The sequence below is a fragment of the Populus trichocarpa genome, chromosome 10 (genome assembly GCF_000002775.5).
Source record: "Populus trichocarpa isolate Nisqually-1 chromosome 10, P.trichocarpa_v4.1, whole genome shotgun sequence".
NCBI lineage: Eukaryota > Viridiplantae > Streptophyta > Magnoliopsida > Malpighiales > Salicaceae > Populus > Populus trichocarpa.
In genome coordinates, this window is record NC_037294.2 from 21,314,970 (window position 1) to 21,338,771 (window position 23,802).

General features: G+C 34.6%; 2 protein-coding genes and 2 long non-coding RNA genes across 9 annotated transcripts; 2 read left to right on the top strand and 2 right to left on the bottom strand.

The window, feature by feature from the left end:
* The first annotated feature begins 4,177 nt into the window (after positions 1–4,177).
* Positions 4,178–10,611, top strand: LOC7463470 (uncharacterized). Of its 3 annotated transcripts, XM_024610558.2 has the most exons (9): positions 4,179–4,774; positions 4,886–6,282; positions 6,731–6,849; positions 8,256–8,298; positions 8,380–8,882; positions 8,973–9,285; positions 9,776–9,941; positions 10,036–10,138; positions 10,255–10,611. In XM_024610558.2, exons 2-9 carry the CDS (start codon positions 5,149–5,151, stop codon positions 10,370–10,372), a joined length of 2,499 nt encoding a protein of 832 aa, XP_024466326.1. In that variant the 5' UTR covers positions 4,179–4,774; positions 4,886–5,148; the 3' UTR covers positions 10,373–10,611. The 3 variants fall into 3 exon arrangements, with proteins under 3 accessions (XP_024466324.1, XP_024466325.1, XP_024466326.1); XM_024610556.2 differs by having other exon boundaries at positions 4,178–4,774; positions 8,256–8,882; XM_024610557.2 differs by having other exon boundaries at positions 4,178–4,774; positions 5,186–6,282; positions 8,256–8,882.
* A 389-nt stretch (positions 10,612–11,000) lies between these two features.
* LOC7468457 (uncharacterized) lies at positions 11,001–13,932 on the bottom strand. 3 transcript variants are annotated; one of them, XR_008060391.1, is made up of 4 exons: positions 13,101–13,338; positions 11,906–12,905; positions 11,316–11,749; positions 11,001–11,225 (listed from the first exon to the last, which is right to left on the bottom strand). It is a non-coding gene; the product is annotated as an uncharacterized LOC7468457 (long non-coding RNA). The 3 variants fall into 3 exon arrangements; XR_002984325.2 differs by having other exon boundaries at positions 11,906–13,335; XR_002984324.2 differs by having other exon boundaries at positions 11,316–13,932.
* A 26-nt stretch (positions 13,933–13,958) lies between these two features.
* Positions 13,959–21,778, top strand: LOC112328947 (uncharacterized). Of its 2 annotated transcripts, XR_008060392.1 has the most exons (4): positions 13,959–14,362; positions 16,516–16,648; positions 19,971–20,118; positions 20,216–21,778. It is a non-coding gene; the product is annotated as an uncharacterized LOC112328947 (long non-coding RNA). The 2 variants fall into 2 exon arrangements; XR_002984330.2 differs by lacking the exon at positions 16,516–16,648 and having other exon boundaries at positions 13,973–14,362.
* On the bottom strand, positions 17,756–18,413 carry LOC7463471 (probable histone H2B.1). Its single transcript, XM_002316372.4, has one exon. The coding sequence runs from the start codon at positions 18,292–18,294 to the stop codon at positions 17,875–17,877; it is 420 nt and encodes a 139-aa protein (XP_002316408.2). The 5' UTR covers positions 18,295–18,413; the 3' UTR covers positions 17,756–17,874.
* Positions 21,779–23,802: the final 2,024 nt, after the last annotated feature.

The following is a 23,802-nucleotide window of genomic DNA, read 5'->3' on the forward strand; positions in this document are numbered from 1 at the left end:
CCATATCAGGCTAAGATGCATATATTGTCCATGATGCACGGACCAACTCCATGTATCTCTAAAGGGTGCAAAATGTGATGGAGGGTAATAGTTTTTTGGCTTCTTGGAGATGGAGTTTTGCTAAAAGTCTAAAACCCTAGAGGAATGATCTGAGAGAAGCAGATAGGAGACAACTTGCATGGAGATGGAAAATTGAATGACGGGTGACCTAACATAACTACACAGTTTTTTCCATCCCAATGCTCTTGTCTGCATGCTGATGGACACATAAATAATTACCCTTGTAATATGGCTCCTGCGTGCATGATTTTAACTATCTAGCCAGGTTGATTCTCGAGTCTTTTTTCCTTTTTGGATAAGTCAAGAGATAAATTATTACTTAAATTAAAGATCTCTCAGGTCCATTTTCATCTTGTAAAGGTTATTAAATGCTGATTTCATGTTTCATGTTTTCTTTTTTAATTTCATTTTCCAATTTAATTTATCTACACTATTCGGTAAATTTTATGATTATCACCGAGGCATGATGTTAGAACAAAAAGTTAAGAAACAGTACTATTAATTGCTTGATTTGTAAATCTAATCAACTATAAATTAATTAAGCCTTTTTATAGATATCAAACTAATTAATTAATAATTACTATATAAAATTAAATCCCATAGCATTTACTCCAGGGCGTCAAATCCCATGCACCACCAATATTTACATTAATTTTCAACTTCAACTTTTACCAGGGACTTTTGTGGCTTATAAATCATCCAACATGTTCGTTTCAATTCTAATATGGATTATGTTTCTTCCTTTCTTTATTTCCCCCCCTTTTTTCATCAAAACCATGTGGATTGCAACTGCTCTTTGATCCTGGCTTGGATTTATTGGTTTTTCTTTTTATGTTATTATCTCGATTTAAATTTAATGAGAGATCATAACGTGTAGGGACTTTTTAGGGAGTTAATTACTTTCGAAAAAAATAAATTTTAATTGGTCAAACTTGCGAGCGTTTGTCAAGAATAGAGAGAAAAGGTGACCCAAATTTTCAAGTCGAAATGATTAAACTGAATAGGTGGCTAAGATATCCAGTGATCCCAGCAAATTTTGAGTCATTAATTAATTATACAAGTTCAAACTCTTTGATCAATGGGTCCATGCACTAACAAAAGTTTTTTTTTTTTTTTCCTTCAAATGTTATGGACATGTGCTAATTAATGAAAGAATAACCCCTCGACCGACACAGGTAATTTTTGTGTGTAATTTTATGGCTTGAAGATGATCAATGAGTAGTGGTTTAATTAATTACTTGAGCTTTAAATTGCATTTATTTTGGCTTAAAACTTAATTTCTTGGCTTTGCGAGGAAGCAAGTTTAGAGAATCTTAATGTCCTCGAATCACTAGTGAAGTCTTAACTGGTTTCAGGGTTGGTCACTTTCCATGTCATGGCATGAACAAAAGGAGGAAAAGGTGGATTTAATTATTATATATTAATTTCTATAAACAATGGTTTCTATTTCAAAAGTATGAATTATTATGGAAAATAAAAGTTTATTTAATCACATGGATGAATAATTCTCACTCGGCAAATAAGAAGGAAAAGAAATAGCTAGATTGACTTGACGGATCTCGACTGCGCCCTGTTAAGATCTAATGGAAAAAAAAGGTGAAGCTCTTGAAAGAGTATTTTATTGACAAGTAAAATGAAATATATATATATATATATATATATATATATATATATATATATATATATTTGTTAATGGTATAATTTTTATAATTTGTTAATGGTATAATTTTTTTTTATTGATTGAAAGGTTTAATAAATCTTAGACAACCTTAATTTCATAATTAACTCAATATTAGACTAAGTAAGTTGGAAAAAAGAAAAAAATGGTGCATGGTAGTGAAAAAGAATTCAATGCTTCTTTTGCCTGAATATATGAAAGCTGACAGTAGATCCATTGTTAAAAAACTTGGTCCGATTAATGAGTTGATCAAAGATTTAAACTTATTTAGATTTTATAAAAAAAAGAAATTACCTCTAATAACCTGATTAAAAACCATGCTCACACAAGACCTAATTAAAAAATTTATTAATTTTTTTTGGAATCAATCCAAAGTAAAGGTCAAGTTAGTTTAATGAGCACGAGTAGATCATAGAATCCTCAATGCTCTCACCCAATTGAGGCATGCTAAAAATGGAGATATTTTCTATAGCTTCAAGTTTGGTGCAGCGCCCCATTCAAGATTTGACCCAATTTTTTTTTTTTTATGTCATGAAAAAAATATACATGCATTTGCAACATCAACGTCATTGAAAAAGGCAGACCAACGTACAGGAATGATGCTCATCACCCAACACCAACACCCAATTTTGATCACAAATTAAGAGTAAGACAAGGGCCTGATTTCCCTCTTGGCATCTCAAGCTACCACATGCTCCTTCCTCCCTTCTTCGCCTGAAGAGGAAAAATATTAATTTCAAAGCTTTTGCTTTCTACCTTTAGGGCTCCCTCAAGTAAACTCCATATTCCCTCGAGTCGGCTTCAGTCCTCACCTTTCTGCGCTCCTGCTATTTTCATTGATTTTCCCATTTTGAATTTAATTATTATGCTTCTTGTACCTTTCATGATGAGAGTTGACGCTAAGATCTGTGAAAATAATAATAATAATAATAATAATAATAACAATAACAGAGTTTTGGGTCATACCATGATCTTAGGCCAGGGCACAGGTAATTCCATTATATTAATCTTCTTTTCTTCCTTTTTAGTGAACTCTCCTCTTTCTAGACTAATTTAACAAAAAACAAAATAAAAAAACACGTGCTCTATCAATTCCACGTAAGAAATGTTGGCTTCTTTGTTTTTTATATTTATATATAATTAATAAACAATAACTTGACCATCTAAAGACTACACAAACATATATAATTGTTGGCTTGGATAATATTTTAAACAGTTCATTGTCAGATTTTCAAATAAAATAACAAGTTATAGAATGACATGGCACCAAACTTCTTGTGATTATATAAAAATCGTCCATCCAATCCAGTTAAAAAACCATCCATCCTCTAGTTAATTCACTAGCTTCTCAAGACCTTAATTTAACCAAGAAGATAAATTAATTTAATTTAAGAAAAGCTATAAATTATAATTTTTTTCTTAACTGGGATGTTTTTGATAAAATTCATTTAAAATTATATTTAATATGTTAATTAAGTAAATATTTTTAAATCTATAAATGGAATAGAAGGCAGCTACTGAAAACAAAGAAAGCCCCGCTGTAATTACACAATTTTAACCTTGAAATCAAATTAATACAATCCCATCTGCAGGCCGTGGTCCTGAGCCGAACAGAATCTTAAAATCCTGAAAAGTGACAGGCTAGCAATATACCTGCTGCCAGGACACTGGGCAGTACCAATATCATATTTTTCCTTAAATTGGCAGTTAATTGTCTGTATACCATGTTGAAAGAAAAGAGGACTCCTTGACTGACAAACCAATCATCATCACAAGAGTCTTTGTTAGATATTGCTCTCATTTTGCTGATCAATCTGTTTATTTTAGTATTAATTTAAAATTAATCTTCAATTTTCTAATCAATCTTGTAATCTTTCTGCTAAACAACTTCATCTACGCTATATAAATTAACATTGTAACATTTAATTCTTGTTAGGTGTTGAATAGTTTATGAACACTGACTGTTGGCGGTGGTTGATCTAATGTATTCAATTAAATTTCTTTACCATGCTCATTATACTTAATAACATTGATAATAACTTAATTAAGGTTGTAATAATATCATAATTTGCTAATTAGTTAATAAAATGATCTAAAGCATCAACAAATAAGTTTTTACAAGGTTTAAAACCTGAGTTATAAATTGAACAAATTATCTCTGGCTAACATGTTTTGTTTTGAAAGATTTAGCTTTAAAAAATTAAATTAAATTTTAATTGAGCTGATATTATAATACTAAATTAATCTTAAATTATTTTTTTAAAAACCTAGAGCTAAATTAATAAATTTTTGAGTTGATTTTATTAAAGCTAGTTTATTTGTCTCAAAGTGTTTTTTTTAAATACCATAGACTCACGCAAAAACTTGGAATGCAAGTTAATTTTATTTTTTTATTTTTTTTAAAAAATTTAAACGTAGATGAAGCCTTTATTTTTCTTATTTTTTTAAATTAATTCAACGATTTCCTTTTCTTTTTTAACATCCAACGTTTTACTGTTTAGATAAGGGAAAAAAGACAGATGTTGCTCGTGCAGACCCTTGCCAATTTTATGACGTGGCATTAGGCAATTGACAAATAAAATAAGAATAAAAAACAGCTCAAAATTAAGAAGCCATAATCCCCCACGTGTCAATCATAGTAAGCCCGCCGCTCCCTTCAGATCCGCGGTCCTTTCCCGAGCGAAAAAAATAAAAAACAAAACAAAACAAAGAAAATAAAAAACAAATAAAATCTCTCTCTCTCTCTCTCTCCAAGCTTTCTCCTTCTAAAACACTCTTAATTTCTTTTCTCTCTCTAAAAAATCTCCATGGACACTAATTATAAATTCTGATATAATTCCCTCCTGTGATCTCTCTCTTCCCTTCTCTTCTTCAACAATTCTCTCTTTACACTTCACATTTCCTGTTCCTTAAAAAAAAATCATTTTTTGTTTTGTTTTTGTTTTTGTTTTGGTTTTGGTTTCTCCCTGACATCCACAAAGCAAAACCCAACGTAAGACATTAAGAAAAAACAACGTTATAGACATAGCTTACCAGGTACGTTTTTTTGTCAAAAATATCAATCCTTAATTTTCTCAATTTGGTTAATTTTCTTCTTTTTTTTTTCTGCTTAAAAGATTTCTTTTTTGACATTTTAAATGTTATCAGGTGGTATCGATTTGGGACAATCAGAATTCAATTTAGGGAATAGATTTTATTTATATTTGGTTTGAATTTGGGACAGAATTTAGGGTTTGCATTTGGATTTTTAGAGTTTGATGTTATTTTTTAATAAGTTTTTGGATTGTCTAATGAAGGGATTATGTGTAATTAGTGGATTTAAAGAAGGGTTAATTTTTTTTTAAAGGGGGGTGTGAATTTTGAGAGTGGAGGTTGTGAGGTGTCGGGGTAGGTGGAGGGATTGTGTGAGGATGACTGATTTCTTACAACAAAAGCCTGAATCAACAGATGATGCTCGCACGGAATTTGAGAGGGGGTTGGAGGAATTGATGCGTGGGCATTTGGATGGTTGTATGCCATTTGCTTCGTGTAGTTCTAATCGTAACGTGGATGATGAGGATGATGAAGGTGATCAGCTTGTGCGCAGGAGACGGAGGTCTGATCTCGAGGGTGATGATTTGGCTGAGTCATCAGCTGCAAGAAGGCGCCACTCTCGAATTTTGAGTAGGTGGGCTGCTCGCCAGGCACAAGAGATGATAACTACTATGGAAAGGAGTAATCGTGAGTCGGAGTTGATGGCACTTGCGGGTTTGCACACTGTTTCCATGCTTGATTCCTCGTTTCTGAGGGAATCGCAGTTGCCTACTGCAAGAAGGCAAGGGGCAGTGGAAAGGCCGAGTACTCAGGCATCTGCGATTTTGCAAATGTGGCGGGAGTTGGAAGATGAGCATTTGTTGAATAGAAGGGAGAGGTTGAGGCAGCGAAGGAATGCTGATTCTAATATAAACATGTCAGCTTCAAATGCATCAGAGAGTCGCGGGAGTGAGAATCAGGGAATTTTGGAGGATGCAAGTGAGAGTGAAAATGACTATGGACCTTGGCCGCATGAGCATACGAGGTCACGGAATGAACATGGGGATAATGAGTCTAGCAGGGAGCAATCTCCTGATATTGGAGAAGTTGAGAGGAGTGTGAGACAGATTGCTCGGGGATGGATGGAGACTGGCATTAGTGATCATGCATCTAATCTATCCCAAAGGAATGGCAGTCCTAGAGCAGAATGGCTTGGTGAAACAGAGAGGGAAAGGGTTAGAATTGTCAGGGAGTGGGTGCAGATGGCAAGTCAGCAGCGAGGAGCTCGTGCGAGTCGAAGGGAAGATCAAGCTGCTGGTCATAATGCACAAGTTGACCGAGCACGTGATGGGTCGGTTGCTGACCATGATGAAGGGCAAACAGAGCATATTCGCAGGGACATGCTGAGGTTGCGTGGAAGACAAGCAATTCTTGACTTGCTTGTCAGGATCGAGAGAGAAAGACAAAGGGAGCTTGAGGGATTATTGGAGCATCGGGCTGTCTCGGATTTTGCTCACCGCAACCGCATTCAGGTCTGTTCTTTGTTGTAAATGTTTTTTTTTATTTGGTAGCATTTATTAGTAATTTAACCTAACTTGTTGTTCTGTGTATGTTCAGCAATACGATCACTATAAGTTGCAATGCTTCTTGTTTTAAAATAATTTCATTGTTTATAAGTTCAGCGTTTTGCTATGCTACTATATATTTCTTTCTTTCAATGGTCTATGTAAAGATATTAGAAAGTAAGGTTATGTTAACTTCATGATTAATTAAACATACAGGGATTTCTATATATCCCTCCTCAAGGCTAACAGCTGCCACGCTTGATCTAAATTAAATTCAGTTAAAATAAATTGTTTCAAGGGGAACCTTAATAAGCAAATCATAAAAACATTCTGAAAATGTAATTTTTTTATGGTGATTGGAAATTCTCTCTTCTAGTTCGTTTACTGTGATTGCTCATGCTTAAGCATTTTCCAGTCATTACTAAGAGGTAGATTCTTGCGAAATGAAAGACCGGTTGAAGAGGAGAGACCGCCTTCCATGGCTGCTAGTGAACTAGTTCAATTAAGGCAGCGACACACTGTTTCTGGCTTAAGGTATGCATTTTGTTTTTCAATTCCTGTGTAAATCCTTAGAATACTATTGAGAATGTTCATCTTATTGTACAAACACTTCAAAAAATTGTGCTTTCTAGGATACTATTTACCTTATCTGCCTTCTAAGCAGCACGTTGTTTAGGATGATTTGCTTGAGGATACAGATTTTGTTTAGAAATATATTAGGATCATCCTATCAAGGAAACACATGGAATACAACTTTCACCCACAAGAGTGATTCAGAGAAATTTGCCATCGAAATATTTCTTGTTCTCCTGAGCAGTTCTGTCGTTTATGTCTTTTTGTATGTAATCCATCTGTTATTCGACTGTTGATTGTTGACTAGATAAGGAAATTCATGTGTTAGAATGGGAATTATAATGCTGCCAAATTCAATTTATTCAACAAAAAAATTCTAGTTTTTCTAATCATAGATGAGAGGATGGTATTTGTATTTGGTGGTTTGGCAAATTCATTGTCTGTTTGTGCACATGCATGTGATGGTGGGAAAAATGATTTTGTAACCTAGGGCTCATTGCATCTAGTGTGAAAATTTTCTTAGTTTAGCAACTAGATTGTAGTGCCAGTTTTGCTTGGGGCGTTAAATGGCACATTTTCACATTTATATTGGTGATATCAACGGTAAGATGAGATATATCAGTGGATTTATACACATAAATGCATTACTGACTTTTGAGTTTGGGTGAGTGTTTTTTTTTTTTTTTTTTTTTTGGGGGGGGGGGGGGGAGGGGATAAAAGACCTGATCAGGAATAATAGAAAGCAAAATCCGAAATGCATTTGGAGGCAGTGATGGATCTATGTGGTGTGAATACATCTTAAGTTTGATTTGTATTGTTAACCTAACCAAAATATGTACCATGTGTTAAGGAGGGTGGATGTTGCAGCTCTAATGTTCGAACATGATCTAACTGTGCACATGTGCTGCTGATATTTTATCATAAATTGCTTAAGATGCAGATATCAGTTTGGATCACTTTCAAAACCGCTATAACAAAATTAACAGTTTTAAGGATATACCCCTTAGTAACTGATGCAAAATTTTCACCCCTCACAACATTATCTGATAAAAGATGACTCAAACCTGATCCTGAAAAATCTATAATTTTGAAAACACACCATATCATCTTGCCTGGAAAGAAGAAACCGACATTTTTTTCCTTCTTCCTCTGTCCCCCTTCTGAAATTTGACTGTCTTTTCTGGTTAAAGAACATTGGATTCTTGCTGTGGAGCAATGCTGTGTCCTCTTAAAAATTTGATCTTGTTACCATATATTGCTTATTTGTGCTTGATTAATGTCTGCTGCTGCTATCGCAGTTTTTGAACAATGAAAAAAAAAAAGATTTTCAATTGACACCCTAATGGCAAATGACTTTTCTCTTTCAGGGAAGGGTTCCGCTCCAGTTTGGAAAATATTGTCCGTGGTCAAGTAAGCAGCCATTCTGATACCACCCCTAATAATAACATAAATGATACTAGAAATGATCAGACTCAAACAAACACTTCTCAGGACATCCAACATGATGAGAATGATCAATCACAACCTAGGAGTCAAGAAAGTGACATGCGTCATTTGCCTAATCAAACAAACAGCTCAGAGAGCAACCTTGCTGCTGGCAACATGAATTGGCAAGAAACTGCTAATCAAGGAGAAGGTTGGCAGGAACAAGTTGCCGATGATGAGAGAGGAAACTGGCGACAGTCAAACTACAGTCAGTTAGATGAATGGAGAGGTAGTAACGCGGAACCTCTGGATGTAAATTGGCAAGAGAATTCAGTCAATGAATGGTCCCGGGAAACACCTGGAAATGTGCTTGGTGAACAAGGTCATCCACAGGAATCCCAGGAACTTTGGCGGGGGGACAGCACTAGGGAAGCTGTTCAAAATTGGACAGAGGGGCCTTCCGATCCTCTAAGAACTCACCGTTCTGTTCCAACGAGAAGATTCAATAGATTTCACCCTCCCGATGATGATAATGTGTATAGTATGGAGCTTAGAGAACTGTTGAGCAGGTAATTGATTTGTTACTGAAGGCCTTTTATGTGTTGAAAGTCATTGAAATTAACTTTGATCATTGAACAAATTTGTTTTTCCTGCTGTAGGAGAAGTGTGTCTAATCTTCTTCGAAGTGGTTTCCGTGAAAGCCTAGACCATTTAATACAGTCATATGTGGAAAGGCAAGGTCGTTCTCCCATTGACTGGGATTTGCACAGAAACTTGCCAACGCCAACTCCCTCATCACCGGAGCGAGATGAGGAGCAGCAGAGAGATGAACACAATGAGGGTCAACGTGATGCCACAAACAGACCTTCACTGGTTTTGCCATCTCCACCAGTGCCTCCACCTCAGCCACTATGGCACCAGGATTTGCACCACACTAGCTGGTCTCGTCATAGCATGCATCGATCAGAACTTGTGAGTCATCTTCTCCTCTACAGACCTTGAGACAATTTATTATGTTTTATCATCACAATTATAATCTTAGTTTTCTTTGTTGAATTTCTTGGAACATTTTGTCTGATTGCATCACACAAAAACTCAACTTTCTGACTTGTTCTGAAAATCAAATGGCTTCATTTTGTATGATCTAAGAGTTCAAGGTACAGAATCATTGCCATATATCGGAAAACAGAAAGGGCTCGCAGATTAGTTTCCCTTCCCTGCTGTTTCCAAATTTGGTCATTATACTGACAGAAACCTTTTGGCCGGTCTAAAAATAGTTTGAGGACATTCTGATGTGATACCATGAAAACATTCAACAGAATGTAATTCCTTTCTAAAAAGCTTTGTAGTATTTTTCCAGTAGTTGTAGCATTCTAAATCTGCCAATTCTTCTATTCTTCCTATCTTGTGTTATTTCTGTGACTGCAACTGTTATCTGAATGTGGATGCTGATACTGAGCAGGAATGGGAGATGATTAATGATCTGAGAGCAGACATGGCAAGACTTCAGCAAGGAATGACCCACATGCAGAGGATGTTGGAAGCCTGCATGGATATGCAGCTTGAATTGCAACGTTCGGTCAGACAGGAAGTCTCTGCTGCTCTGAATAGATCAGCTGGTGAAAAAGGTTTTTGTTGGCTACTTGACGTTCAATTTTTCTCTGTGAATGTTGATCATTTACTCTCTTTGGTTATGAACTTAAAAGATTCATTATGTTGCAGGGTCGGGTGCTGAGACATCTGAGGATGGGTCTAAATGGGGTCATGTAAAGAAAGGGACATGCTGTGTTTGCTGTGACAGCCATATTGATTCTCTATTGTACAGGTATCATAGCTCTTTGTTGTGAAATCATTCTACTAACCATTTTAGGATTTGTTGATTTCATTCCCCCGCTGCTGTTTGTTTACTAACAGTCTGTTCAATTTGTAAACTTATTGCAGGTGCGGGCACATGTGCACTTGTTCAAATTGTGCAAATGAGTTGGTCCGTGGTGGAGGAAAGTGCCCGTTGTGCAGAGCACCAATCGTTGAAGTGATCCGAGCATACTCGATACTGTAAAGATGTGGAAATAGGAAATAATTGATTATAACATGAATAGAATTGAGTGGTGAGGCTGAAGGGAGGCAGTGGCAGTTCCTTCTAGGTGAATGAGAAGCTGCTCCTCAGCCTCTCGTGTCTGTAGAGTGTCCAGTCCTTACCTCTGTTTTTCTGATTATATGTGGAATGTTTTGCAAAAACAAATGCCACCTCCATTCATTCATCCGTAAATAAAATGTTTGGCCAACAAAATTCTTTCATTTTTCAGCCCCCTTGTTCTTCACAAGCACAATGGCTATGGTACTGCATCCCATGTTATTTCACATCTTACCGCAAGAAAAATCTTTATTGACACAAAACGAAGTATAATTAGCTGCATACTACTAAAAAACGAAAGAGCTTTTCCCTCCCTAATGTGGTTTTAGCCAAATCTTTCCGTGTCACGGACGTGGTCAAGCAGTCTCTCCAGCTACTGGATATGGTAACAAAGTTCCAGGGCTGGTCCTTCCCATCTCTCTTTTTTTTTTTTGTATTTGATGGACACCACACCTTTTCCACTAGATCTCTCTTCCTTTACTTCCACAGACAGCTTCAAAATGGTATGTAAAATACCTAAAAATTGCTGGTGAAAATTTTACCAAACAGAAGCTACATCAACATTTCAAGGTATTGAATATCATTGCTATTATTTTTTATAACAGCAGAAGCTTATGCATCACGAAATAATCTTTCATTTGCTGCATTGGCTACATAAATAACCCAAACAACCAGCGCTTGGGGTTCCCCATCTGCAACTGCTGGAAGATAAAATGATAATGAAGATCCGTCTCCACAATAGCTGAAACAATCTTGGTACATCACCCTTGCACAGAGCCTGTTTCATGTAGAACTAAATTTCAGACCTTATCATATATGCAATGTACTAATCTGCGTGTGTGCATGCAGAAAGAGAAAGAGAGGTAACCTGAACAAGAGTCTTCTTAAAAGTATTTGCTAAATTGCTGCAGTCATCCAACAAATTGGGCCAGATAGTTCTGATGCCTTCCCTGTCCTGAATCTCATTTTGTTTTTGGCACTCACGAACAATGCAGGTGTTGTTTTTGTCTGAACAGACAGCCTTTCCATTGACATGCCTTACCTTGATTTCATTACAGAGTTCTTTGATGTTGCTGTACTGCATATCAAGAACTACTAGTTCTCCAGTTGAAAATGGATGGTAAAGATTGCAAAGAGCATTCATGCCAACAAAGCCATATCACCTCTTTGGAAAGATATTTATCGTCCAGTGAGATTTACTTCATCAATTAGAAGTAAATTTAAATATCTCATCCTGCTTAGAGGTAGACTTTTTGATGTAAAATGCACATCTAGTGCGAGACCCGCCACAACTTCAGTTAACTGAAAACAGTTCAAAATAGCAGAAGTATCACCTATAATGGTGTGGAAGATGATCCATCCAGAAAAAAAATTGGTGAACTCTCTAAAAAGTTGATATAAGAGACAGAAAATTGTTTGTGTGCAAGACCGGACTAGGCATACGGATTTAATTCTTACCGTCTGATTGTTGAGCACACCCTGCACATCCTTAGGAAGCCAAATTCTACCATGTTTTCCAGGATGGTTAGGTGACAATTCACAAACAACCTCTCTTCCCATGTCTCGCAACAGACCATGCATCTCTAATTGATTTGAGTTGTTAATAGTTAAAAGAGAACTATCAACGAGAAAATTAATATCAATTTCTGAAAAGAAACCAAGGCCATATAGTATCTCGATTATATATTCTGTCTGAATCAAAGAAAAAGCATGATATAGCTTTTGCTTTATCATAATCTAGCGTGTCAAAAATTATCCCAAGTCTTCTCTAAATACTAAGTTTTTCAATAACACTAAACATTAACATACAGGGATGCTTCTTTTGAACGAATAAGAACTCAAAACTTCAAGAGCTAAAGGAAGTCCTAAATCACTACACTATTTGAAAGCTTCACATAATCTTGTACTGGATGGGTGCGGTGCTCTTGGAGGCATGTCAATCCAACTTTCCAGCCTCATATCCAGTTCAAGTTCCTTTAGCAAATGTTCATCTCTAGTTGTAATGATTCCAGTACCAAACCAACTTCGCTCTCCAAGCTCTCCAACCAATGTATCTAATTGTTCTGATTAGCCCACGTCATCAAGAACAATAAGAACTTCTTTGCAACAAAGTCGTTCTTTGATCAAATTGATTTCTCTTTCAACTCTTTTGATCCTTAGAATATTTGGTTTTAGAAGTGATTCATGTAATTGAACCATAACTTCCCATTGTTTTGAGATTTCTTTAACATTTCAAAGAAAGCAACTTCCCTGTAATATTTAACAAAGTCTGTTAAATACAGACTCTGTCGTAGGTGTCTTGCCCACTCCTTCCATTCCATATATGCCCACAACGTAAACATCTTTCGTAGCAATTTCTAGTAACAAACCGGAATCAACACCTATCATGTGCTTGGAAACATGAAAGCATTTGCAATCCAATTTATTCAACACATCTTCGATAAATTTTGATTCGTCCCTATGCATACACAAAAGCAAATCATCAATTTGAACATGCTCAAACAAGATTTTCAGTATCAAAAATATAATTCAACACCAATTATTTACTGTCAAGTGGGACTGTATCATGCTTGGATCGAAAAGGAAAATTATTCCTTATTGATGTATAAGAGCAGATCTAATTAATCATCTTAGAACCAAAAAAAAGCTATACCCTTTTGCCATATCAGCGAGATCCCACTTCCACCCAGAAAGACACACACCCTTCATGATAAGAGCTTTTCTCCACTGGTTGAACCTTTCCACTTCTTGTTTGAAACATTCATCATGCATCTCAAAAGCAAATAAGGATTTGCAGGTTCCTGCAATACAAAAAATAGCAAGGCACTGTGAGGATTATAAAGACGAGAAGTCAGTCAATAAAATATAATCGTTTCTACTATTTGCTACTTTCCTAGAAAATTCCACACCCATCAGCCAGTGCAAGTCATTTACCTTATCGTCATTGCAATCGTCATTGCAGCATCAACTGGGTCCACAGTTTTCTAATATTCTCCTTCTAACAAACTTGCATATCTCATAATATAAAACAGTTCAGTGTTGGAAAAAAAAAAAAAAAACTGATTGAGAAAAGAAAAAAATTGAGAGATGTCTAAGAACGCTTGGGATTTATTTGATAAAATACTTTGTTTTGAGACTCGATCGAGAATTGTGAATACATCAGGGGTTGATTTGTTCAAAATGTGCAAATGAGCCTGTCCGCCCGTGGTGGAGGAGAGTGCTGATCGTGCAGGATATATTTGACAAATTCACTTTGGCTGTGCACTAATGACTCAACCAACCAAAAGGCAACACATAAATTACAAGTTCCACATCGGATTTTAAAGAAAAAGTATTAGCTTATGATAAATTTGATTATGTAATGCATATTTTTTACTTTTTTTTTATATATATCTATCTCTCAATTTAGCTTATGATAAATTTGATTATCCATGTTCTTTAGATTTCTTTGTTGTGTTGTAGAGTGCTTTTATGTAAGGTTTCTTTCATTGCCAGTTGTCGTATTGATTCGATGCCCCTTGAAGTCTTATTACTGCTATTTTGCTGTTCTTTCATTGTCAGTTGTCGTATTGATTCGATGCCTATTTTGCTGTTCTTTCATTGTCAGTTGTCGTATTGATTCGATGCCCCTTGAAGTCTTGTTACTGCTATTTTGCTGTGACTTCCAACTGCTTATTACTGCGTCTTTTAATGATTACATGAACACATGATGTTTGTGTAGACACAATTTTGAGCAAGATTTTTGTTTCTACAGATTGATAATAGAACCCGAAGGGTGATAGGCCACGAAGCAGAATCAACTTGATGGCGGGAAAGATAGACAGGCCTGGGAGAATGAGACGGCAGTGATCGTGGGATTAGGGAAGACAGACATCTGCAAACAGGGCTTTGCTTGTTTTTAAGGAAAAATTGAAGGTTTCTCTCCTCTTGCTCACTTACTGATCTAGGCGAAATTTTAGTGGACGCTTTACATTTTGAGTCTATAGGATGATGTGATAGACTTAGTCTATCTACCAAGTTCTTATTGAGCATGGCAAAAGAATGCCTTAGAATAGATTACGTCTACTAATCACTATCTGAAAAAAAAAAATTCGAACCTTAATTCCATTAACAAAGAGTAATAAACTACGTGAATTTAGCCTTCCGATTCAGAAGTTTTAACCTTCACAGCAATAGGAAACCACCAAATCCTTAGACCCTTTGTCCCTTCAGAAACAGCATTTGATCTTAACAATTTCTTCAGACAAAACCGATTCGACTGCAGTCTGCTCCCGTGTTCTCCTCCGCTGTAGTTTCCCCAGCTGCGACGCCAGTCTTCTCCTCGGCCGACTTGTCCTCTGCCTTTCTTACAAAAACAGGGAGCTTTTTTTCTTTGAGAGTTCTTGGAGTTTGTAGTGTACTCATATCGCGAGAGGAGGTGAGTGATGATTGGTTATCATGCTTGGATTGAAAAAGAAAATTATTCTTTATTGATGTATAGGAGCAGATCTAATTAATCGTTTAAGAACAAAAAACAGCCATAAACTTTTGCTGAGATCCCTCTTCCACGCAGGGAGACATGCAGAGAGCTTTTCTCCACTCGTTGAACCTTCCCGTTTCTTGTTTGAAACGTTCTTGATGCATCTCAAAAGCAAATGAGGGTTTGCACGTTCCCGCAATACAATTAATAGCAAGGCACTTCTAGGATTACTAGAGGCTCTTAATTAAGGATTATTATATAGTTATCTGTTCTCTCGATATGTCAGTGAGGTTTTAAAAATTTATTTTTATTTAGTTCTCTTGCAATTAAAATAGGTATTTTTAAGAAACACATCACTATAGATTTTGGGGGAAAATATATTTTGTTAGGTGAATATTTTCTTTTTAAATTCATGTATTTCTTTTACACTTAAACATGTCTTTTTTATTAGTAGCATGTTTGTCAAATAAAAACTAAAAATAATTAAAATATATACCTGTAAAAATTTTAATCTTCAGAATTAAGTAAGAAAAAATGTATCTCTTCACTAAGAACTCATTTTCTTTATTCATGTAGTTTTTTTTTTTATTTTGATGAAAATATTCTTTTATCAGATGCATTGCTTTTAAAATTTTTCATGATATGAAAAGCAATTTTGAATGAAAAAACATAAAAAATAATGGTTCGATAATTTGTACATGATTGAAGAAAAAAAATAAATAATTAAAGAGAGAAAATTATCTAACAAACCCACAACAAGACAAATAATAAAATAGATATTTTCTTTTCAGAGCACATTCTTAAATTATTTTCGCATATTATGTTTAAAAAAATAATTGTTAATATCATCATAAAAATCTATAGTTTTATTTAATAACCATGAAAAATTTTAATAATATTTTAAATATCATTTTTATTATTTTATTTATAATGAATTTTGATTATTTCTATTGACCAAAATGTGACCATCAATCCCTTTATCTCTCCTTTTTTTTTATATATATAACTTTAACTTTTTTCTCTTAACAGAATGATTGAAACATGAAGAAATAAAATTTATAATCAAAATGTTAAATTCTAAAACTATAAAGATAGAATACGTGTCAATTTAAACTTTAGGGATCAAAGTAGATTTTTTCACATCTCTTGAATAGTGGGCTCTTTTTTTTTCTGGTCCTTGTTCCAACAAAAAAACAGTTAAAATTTTATTTTATAATATTGATATGTAATTGAATATGAAGATTTTTTAAAATATTCTGCATGCATAAAAACATATAAGAGACAAACAAATCCTAACAAATAAAACAATATAAACAATAAACATAACGCGAGAGTATTAATTTGAAAGAAAAAGGTCTGATAACTAAAATAAATAAAAAATAATCATGTTTTTCCTTGAATAGCAGAGCACTATTTACTTATTTAGCCATGAAAAAAGGCTGATGAAAAGTGGCTGTGGTGTTTTGGCCTTTCGTACAAGTTGGTAAGAAACACATAACTCAGATATTACAGCTGTTTTAAAATAATCATGATTGCATTTAATAAAATATAATTGTTTCTACTATTTGTCAAATCAATGCAAGTCATTTACCTATAATCGTCGCGACAGCATCGAGGAAACTTCGTGCCGTGCGCTAAAGCAGTGAAGAAGAAGTCAGGCAAACTTGTCGTTGTAAGAAAATGGGATGCACTTTATGCACTGAACTAGCCCTGGTCACACGAAACCTTTGACTACATTACAGGTAAAATCCAAAGCACTTAAAAATAAAAATATTAGTATAAAAATTATTGTTATTTCTTATTATATAAAAATTCAAATCAATAGTTTTAAAATTAATAAATTGAATTTCATCAGTATAATAAATTATTTTATTGGAAGGGAGCGAATATTTATTGTCATTGAAGCTTTTGCATTGTTTTAAAGTGGCAATATTCGAATTGTTTTGTCGAGAATAATTTTTTGAGTTTCCTTCCACCAAAGTCTATATGAGGAGCAAAGGAGGTACAAACGGGAAACCTCAAACTAGTCTCTATACTATATATTTATTCTCAATCCAGTCCAAAAACAAAATAGTATCTCAGATTGTTCCTTCCACCAAAGTTTACTAATATTTTCCTTCTAAAAACTTGCATATTTCATGATATAAAAAAACATTATAGGCTGGGAAACAAGTAAATAAAATTTATTAAAATCAAGACAGGGGTGAAATTGAAAAAAATTAAAATATTTTGGATCGATTTGAAAAAATACCTTGTTTAGAGACTTGATTTGGGAACTGGAAATACATTAGGGGCTTCCTGGTCAAACTGTGCAAATGAGCCAGTCCGTCCGTGATGGAGGAAAGTGCTCGTCGTGCACGATATGTTAGACAAATTTACCTTTGTTGTCCATATTTTAAAATAGGAATAATTACAGTAATGTTTATCAAAATCTGATTGTTTGAATAAAAAATGGCATTAGAATGGAGAAACAGTGAGTGAAAAAAAAAAATCTCATTCTATGTGAAAATATTTATTTATTTATTTATTCCTACCATTCTTGATGATCCCAGTTTTGATTTTATCTTTATGGTTCAAAAAACATTTATTTATTTCTACTCCTAACAATATAAAATCTTCTAAATTTTGCTCATGATCAATTTGATTTGGCAACTTGGATGTCAAAGGTATAGATACAATAAACAAGAACTGTTAATTAGATTACGTTTACTGATCACAGTTTAATTAAAAAAATAATTCGAACTTCATTTCGATTAACAAAAAGTTATAAGCCACATGAAATTTGCTTTCGGATTCAGAACTTGAGAGACGTCAAGAAACATAGCCAAAACCAGTGATAAATAAGCCAATTTATGAACTAAAATAAAGTTTCATTAAATTTTGTTCAGATCAGAATCCAAACAACCTTTACATCACACACAAAGATTAACTCCGCCAAACCCACAAAAGACCCAAACAAACTATCCACCTAAGAGCTAGTGAACTTGGTAACGGCCTTAGTCCCTTCAGAGACAGCATGCTTAGCAAGTTCTCCAGGCAAAACCAATCTGACTGCAGTCTGGATCTCCCGAGAAGTAATGGTAGGCTTCTTGTTGTACCTAGCGAGCCTTGAAGACTCTTGAGCAAGCTTCTCAAAGATATCATTGATGAAACTGTTCATGATACCCATTGCCTTGCTTGAGATCCCAATATCAGGGTGTACCTGTTTCAAGACTTTGAAGATGTAGATCTTGTAGGTCTCAACGCTCTTCTTTGCCTTCTTCTTCTTCTTTTCGCTCACTCCTTCTTTGGGCAACTTCTTCTCAGCTCTGGGCTTCTTCTCCGCTGGGGCTTTCTCTGCTGCGGCAGGCTTCTTCTCGGCCGGCTTCTTCTCTGCCTTGGGAGCCATTTTGGATTCCTGAAAATGTGGGACTAAGAAGGAATTTTTTTCTTCTTCTTTTTAAGAGAAAAATTGGGGGATTACTTCTTTTGAGAATTATTTATGAGGATAGGATGGTTGGAGACTTGTAGTTTGTGGTGTGTTTATGTAAGGAGAGGAGGTGAGTGGTGATTGGCTGGTTTTTGGGAGACGCGGACTGGTGACGTGGATGGTTGGATTTAAAAGGATTTAAATAGACGGTAAGAGATTGGGTTTTTGCATTTTGGAGACCGGGTTCTTAAAAGTTGAAAGTTTTGGTTTTTTTTGAAAATTTCCGGGTTTCGCGGGTTGTGTTTTTAAAATGGGTCAGGCCTGGATTCATCAAGCAACACTCCTAAGTCCAGTAGTTTAACAAGCCTGTTTCATCTTCTGTCCCGACGTTTGTTTGCCTAAACTGATTTAGGAATAGGCCTGCGGTCTGTTCAGGTAGTTTTTGTAATTATAATTTTAAAATAATAATAATAAAAAATATATATTTGGTTAATTAAAACTGCATGCAAAATAAATAAAACATATTCTCACGAATAAAAACCAGATTATTTTAGCTTACTAATGTTTTAAATCTAATTACATGTGGGCTCAATGCAATGAGCATAGATTATTCATTTAATCAAACAGTTTTTTCCCAATAATTAAAAAAAAACAAAAATTATTAAATATAATTTAATTATTAAATAATTTTTCACTCCTGTTAAATATAAGCCAAGTATAAAATAGTTAAAATTATCAATATAATTTAATTTCATAGATATTTTAAAAAATATAATTGAATATAATTATATAATTTAGTATTTTATTCTAAATATAAAAATTATGATAAGTTATTGACTGTGATAAGTTACTAATGTAGTTTGATTCTAAAAAAGATGTAAATGAATTAAGCTAGTTTGCTAATAAAAATAGACTTTTAATTTAATGGTTAAATCAAGTTGAAGATTTTATGAACATATTTTACAGGAATTGGTTGATGTTGTTTTCTAGTCAAATTAGATTGGAAAGTTATTATTTTAATTTTTGAGTTTCTTTTCTTTTTTAAATATTCATTTATTTTGAACTTTATTAATTAATTAAGTCAGTTTAGTCTATCATTTTAAAAAAAATCATACGTTATTAAATCAAAATTCTGTTGTTAACAGTTTATCTGTAATTTTAAAATTACACGTTTATAAAACCATATTTCTTACTTTTCACTGTGCACTCGTCACCTCTGTACTCAAGAAAACCACCGTCGCCCATTATCGACTGTCTTAGCTGCAGTAAAAGTTTCGCGAGTTCGGCTCAACGTCGGCATATTTAAGGCTCATGTCGAAGTAGCGCTCCTGTAAATCTTGTAACTCCGGCTGAAGTGACGATATCTTGCCCTCGTATCCGTCTCCTTCTACTACTACATCTTCATCCATCAACCTGAAGTCCATCAGTTAACAAACTGAAACAGAGGCAGCAAATAAAACATAGTGAATTAGACTTGACTGTTATCCCATAGATAACACTTCTAAATCACTTGCCTCCTCTTTCTTCATTTGGTTAGAGATTATCTTCAATTTAATTATTTGTCATCTAAATAGTTGCATGCATAAACTATTTTCAATTGAACATGATATATAATTAATTGTTGGTACTGACCTGTGAGAGATTCAATTCACCAGGAGTAGAAGTAGTCATGTTACTGGATCCAGGACTAAGAGGGAAGGCTTGCATCATTGGATTAGTGTTGATCGTTTTCTTCTTTCCTCTGCTCAGCTCCTCTTTAAGTGCCCGAGTTCTCTTCAGGCACTCTTGCTTTTCCTCTTCAAGGTATCTCATCTTCCTCTGGGATTCATTATTTGCTCTCTTCACCTGGGCAAGCTCATTTTCAGCTCCGCATCCTGGGCACCTATTGCTTTTCTTGCAGTTAAATCCCCTTCCAGTCGAAAAAGCTTCTCCTCACGGGAAACTTTACCATGTCTGCAGTCTCCTAATTCAGCAATAGTTCTCTGCATGTCAGGAATCTCTTGCATAGACAGGATTTTATCAGCCTTCAGTTCCTCGTTATCCCCTGATAAAATATGCAATGAAGATTCAAGTTTTTTATTTTCAAATTTGACCTCATTAAGTGATCTTTTAAGATCCGGAATCTCATCTTGAAGCAGTGATGTTTTCAGCAATTGGATCCTAAGGCTGGAAGTTTCTTCAGTAACTTGTTGCTTCTCATATGCAGAAACTTTAAGTTTTAATTCCAGCCCCTTAACAATGCTTTTATGTTTCTCTTCTTTGGATTTGACATCTTCTAACAATTCAAATAGCTTTTAATAATCAGCAATCAGAACTTCCTAGTTTTGTTTGGAAGCAGCAAGTTCATGCACAACTCTAAGCACTTTAATCTCTGATTCCATCTGGAGGGAACTGAGGTTGCTCTCAGATAATTCAAGTTTTCCATGTAATTCTTGCAGAGAATCTTCCAGCATAGCTTTATCTGAACGCAATTGAGGCACTTCAACCACAGCTAATTCTGAAGCTGTCCTTTACTTTTTGTCATGAGTAGCCGTTCAGTCAGATATGCAATCTCTCTTTGAAGATTCCCAGCTTCAACTGTCTTCTCTAAATGAATCTGATTCAGAATGCTCTCTTCCGTTGCAAGTTTCGTTTATATTTATTGTTTTCTTGAAGAAGCTAATCAAGTTCTACACTAAGGGCTAGCTATTAATTCGAGGTAATTTCTTCCTGCAGCAAAATATGTTTACCTTCAAGATCTTCTACTTCCTTGGACATATCAGGAAAAAAATAATTCAGAATCCCTTAGCTCAGCTACCAAGACTGTACAATGCTCATGTAACTCCATCTTTTGCTTCCTCAGTTCTGCATTTGATTTCTGAAGCAAACTGCATTCTTCGAAAAGACTTTCAACATTTGCATGTCCTCAGCTTTTGCTTCCTATCAACCTTTTGTGCCTCCATTTCACTTTCCAATATTCTCATTTCTTCTAGGAGACTCGTATTACGAGGTTCTAAATTATGCAATTCCACGAGGTTCGATTCTCTATCGTTGGACAAATATCTTAACTGTTCTACCAGCTACATATCCAGCTCTGACAACTTCTTCTCTAAAATTTCCTTGGCTAAAGCCTGCAAACCCAAGTTACTACCAAGCACCGTCATTTCATTTCATAAATCATCTAAGCATTTAGAGGCCATAGTGCTTTCTCTTATCGTAGCTTCCATATTTTTCTGCAACCGCTGTTTCGCATTCTGAAGATTAGAAATCTCAGTTTCTGGCCTCATATCAGAACTCCTTAGAGTATCCATCTCTTGTTCCTTCAAAGAATTAAGCGTGATAAACCACCATATCTTTATATCTTGAATGAATGATAAACCTTCTTGTATTTCTATTTAGAATAATTATTCAGTAATAATTTTTCTATGCTCACATGTGTACACATGATTTTTTAAGGAATCTATTATACTTGGTGTTTTATTAATGATATTCCTTATTAATGTCTTCGAAAGCAAAGGATTTTCCAATCATTTCTTTATCTGAAAACGACAAGATTTAAAGAATATAAATACCTCCGAACCATTCAGGTAAGGGTTCAAAGCTTTTGATCTCTTAAGATAAACTCATATAAATTTTAGAATATTAACACACTTAAAACTTAAAAACAAATATCTTTGTTCCTTGAATTTAAGGTTCTTTTAAATTATTTATTGTCTCAAAATATTTATTATTTTTTCCATAAATATAATGACTTTATTATTGGAGAGTCTTTAGATCTCATGATTGAGACTATTTTTGCAGTTACTCAAACTTTTACCATGAACCTAAAATTCATTAGACTAAAAAAAATATTTAAATTATTAATTAACCATAATTTCAAACAATAAATAACTTATTATTTACATATCTTGAATTTTGAAACATCTTCATTTTCGAAAGAAGCAGATTTTTCTTCAAACAAATCTTTTAGCTGGACGAAACTGTTCAAAATAGGCTTTGCTTACTCATTTTGATTAAACAAATCTGTAGCATTTGAAATCACGGATTTACTGAAAGCAGAACTAGATTTCCCACTTGTAGGCGAACAAAGATCATACTGTTTCTTCTTCACATTCGCTAAACATGATTGAATGTGTTCCTGCAACTTAGATAATGTTTTGGCCATTTCAGCGGCAGCATGCATGTGAGTCGAAAAGCTTGACGTCTGTACAGATGTTTGCAGGATGGTCATTGGCCCTGGTTTCCATTTCTTCATGACGTTCTAACTGTTCTTGTACTGTATCAATCTCAATTTCTTTTCGTTCTAACTGTTCTTGTAGACTTACGATAGATCTGCACATTTAATCTGCAAAATGATCGGTGAAAAGTTCTTAGCTAATAATTTCCTTCTTTCTCAGCTCCTCTTCAAGTTTGCATGTCTGGGATCTCAATTTCCTAACCTTCAGATTTTCTTCTGTAAGCTCACTGCAATCTCTCTCAACGAAGATTTAGAAACTTTTGGCAGTAACGTTTGCCAAAATGTTCGTGTTTACCAAGTGTTTCTCATCTCTTCATGCCCTTTTACAAAGATCTGAAGTGGGAAACATGGATTTCAATAAAAATTCTGCAATCAATTAATAAACAACCAAGCAATCACAAAATAGCAAAGAATCCACTGCAACTGATCCCTAGTAAAATGGTTCCATAGTTACACTTCTTTAACGGTAACGAAATTAACCGTAACCTCTCTCGGGATGCCGGATCTTGACGATCCCTACACGAACAACGCCATCCCAATTCAAAATCACACATTAACATACATCCTAATCACATCAATGCCGATAAATTATCATCAGAGTAATCAATCCATCGTATCATGGAAACTGCAAACATGAAGAGACATTCATCAATCTCTTTTTTAGTTTAACGTGAGTGTCCGGGCTAGCTTGCGCACACTTCAACTAATCTCACGGGGTTGAAGTTAACGACCATGTAAGCCTAGTGATATTATGAGCAACTACAGGGGACATTCATCAATCTCTTAATGTAGTATATTTAATTGGAGCATGTTTGCATTTCGTTTAGAGATATTCTTCGGTGTACCGGGAATTATACTTCTCCCTCTACAAAAACATGAGATTCATGAATTATTTTTATAGCGGCTCTTGTATTCTTAAGAGAAAGGTGGAGTACAACTCCTGATTTGTTTTTTTTTTGATGAAAAACAACTCCTGATTTGTCTAATAATTTCTCCTTATTTATGCTTTTCTACTTTCTTTTTCTATAGCTTTCTAATCCTTTTTTTCTTTTTCATTTTTTACAATTTAAATTCTTTGTCAAGAACATATCATTCATGTTCAAGAGGAAATATGTTTCATTACTTTTGGAATTAAATCCTGGTTGACAGAGTGTAGAACATGTATATGTATTTACTAGCTAAGCTGTTTCTCGAGGAATTGCTTCTCCTGGTGAATCTCTTAAGAGTCTAACTTGGTTATGGAATTATCAAATTATAACCTGATCCTACTT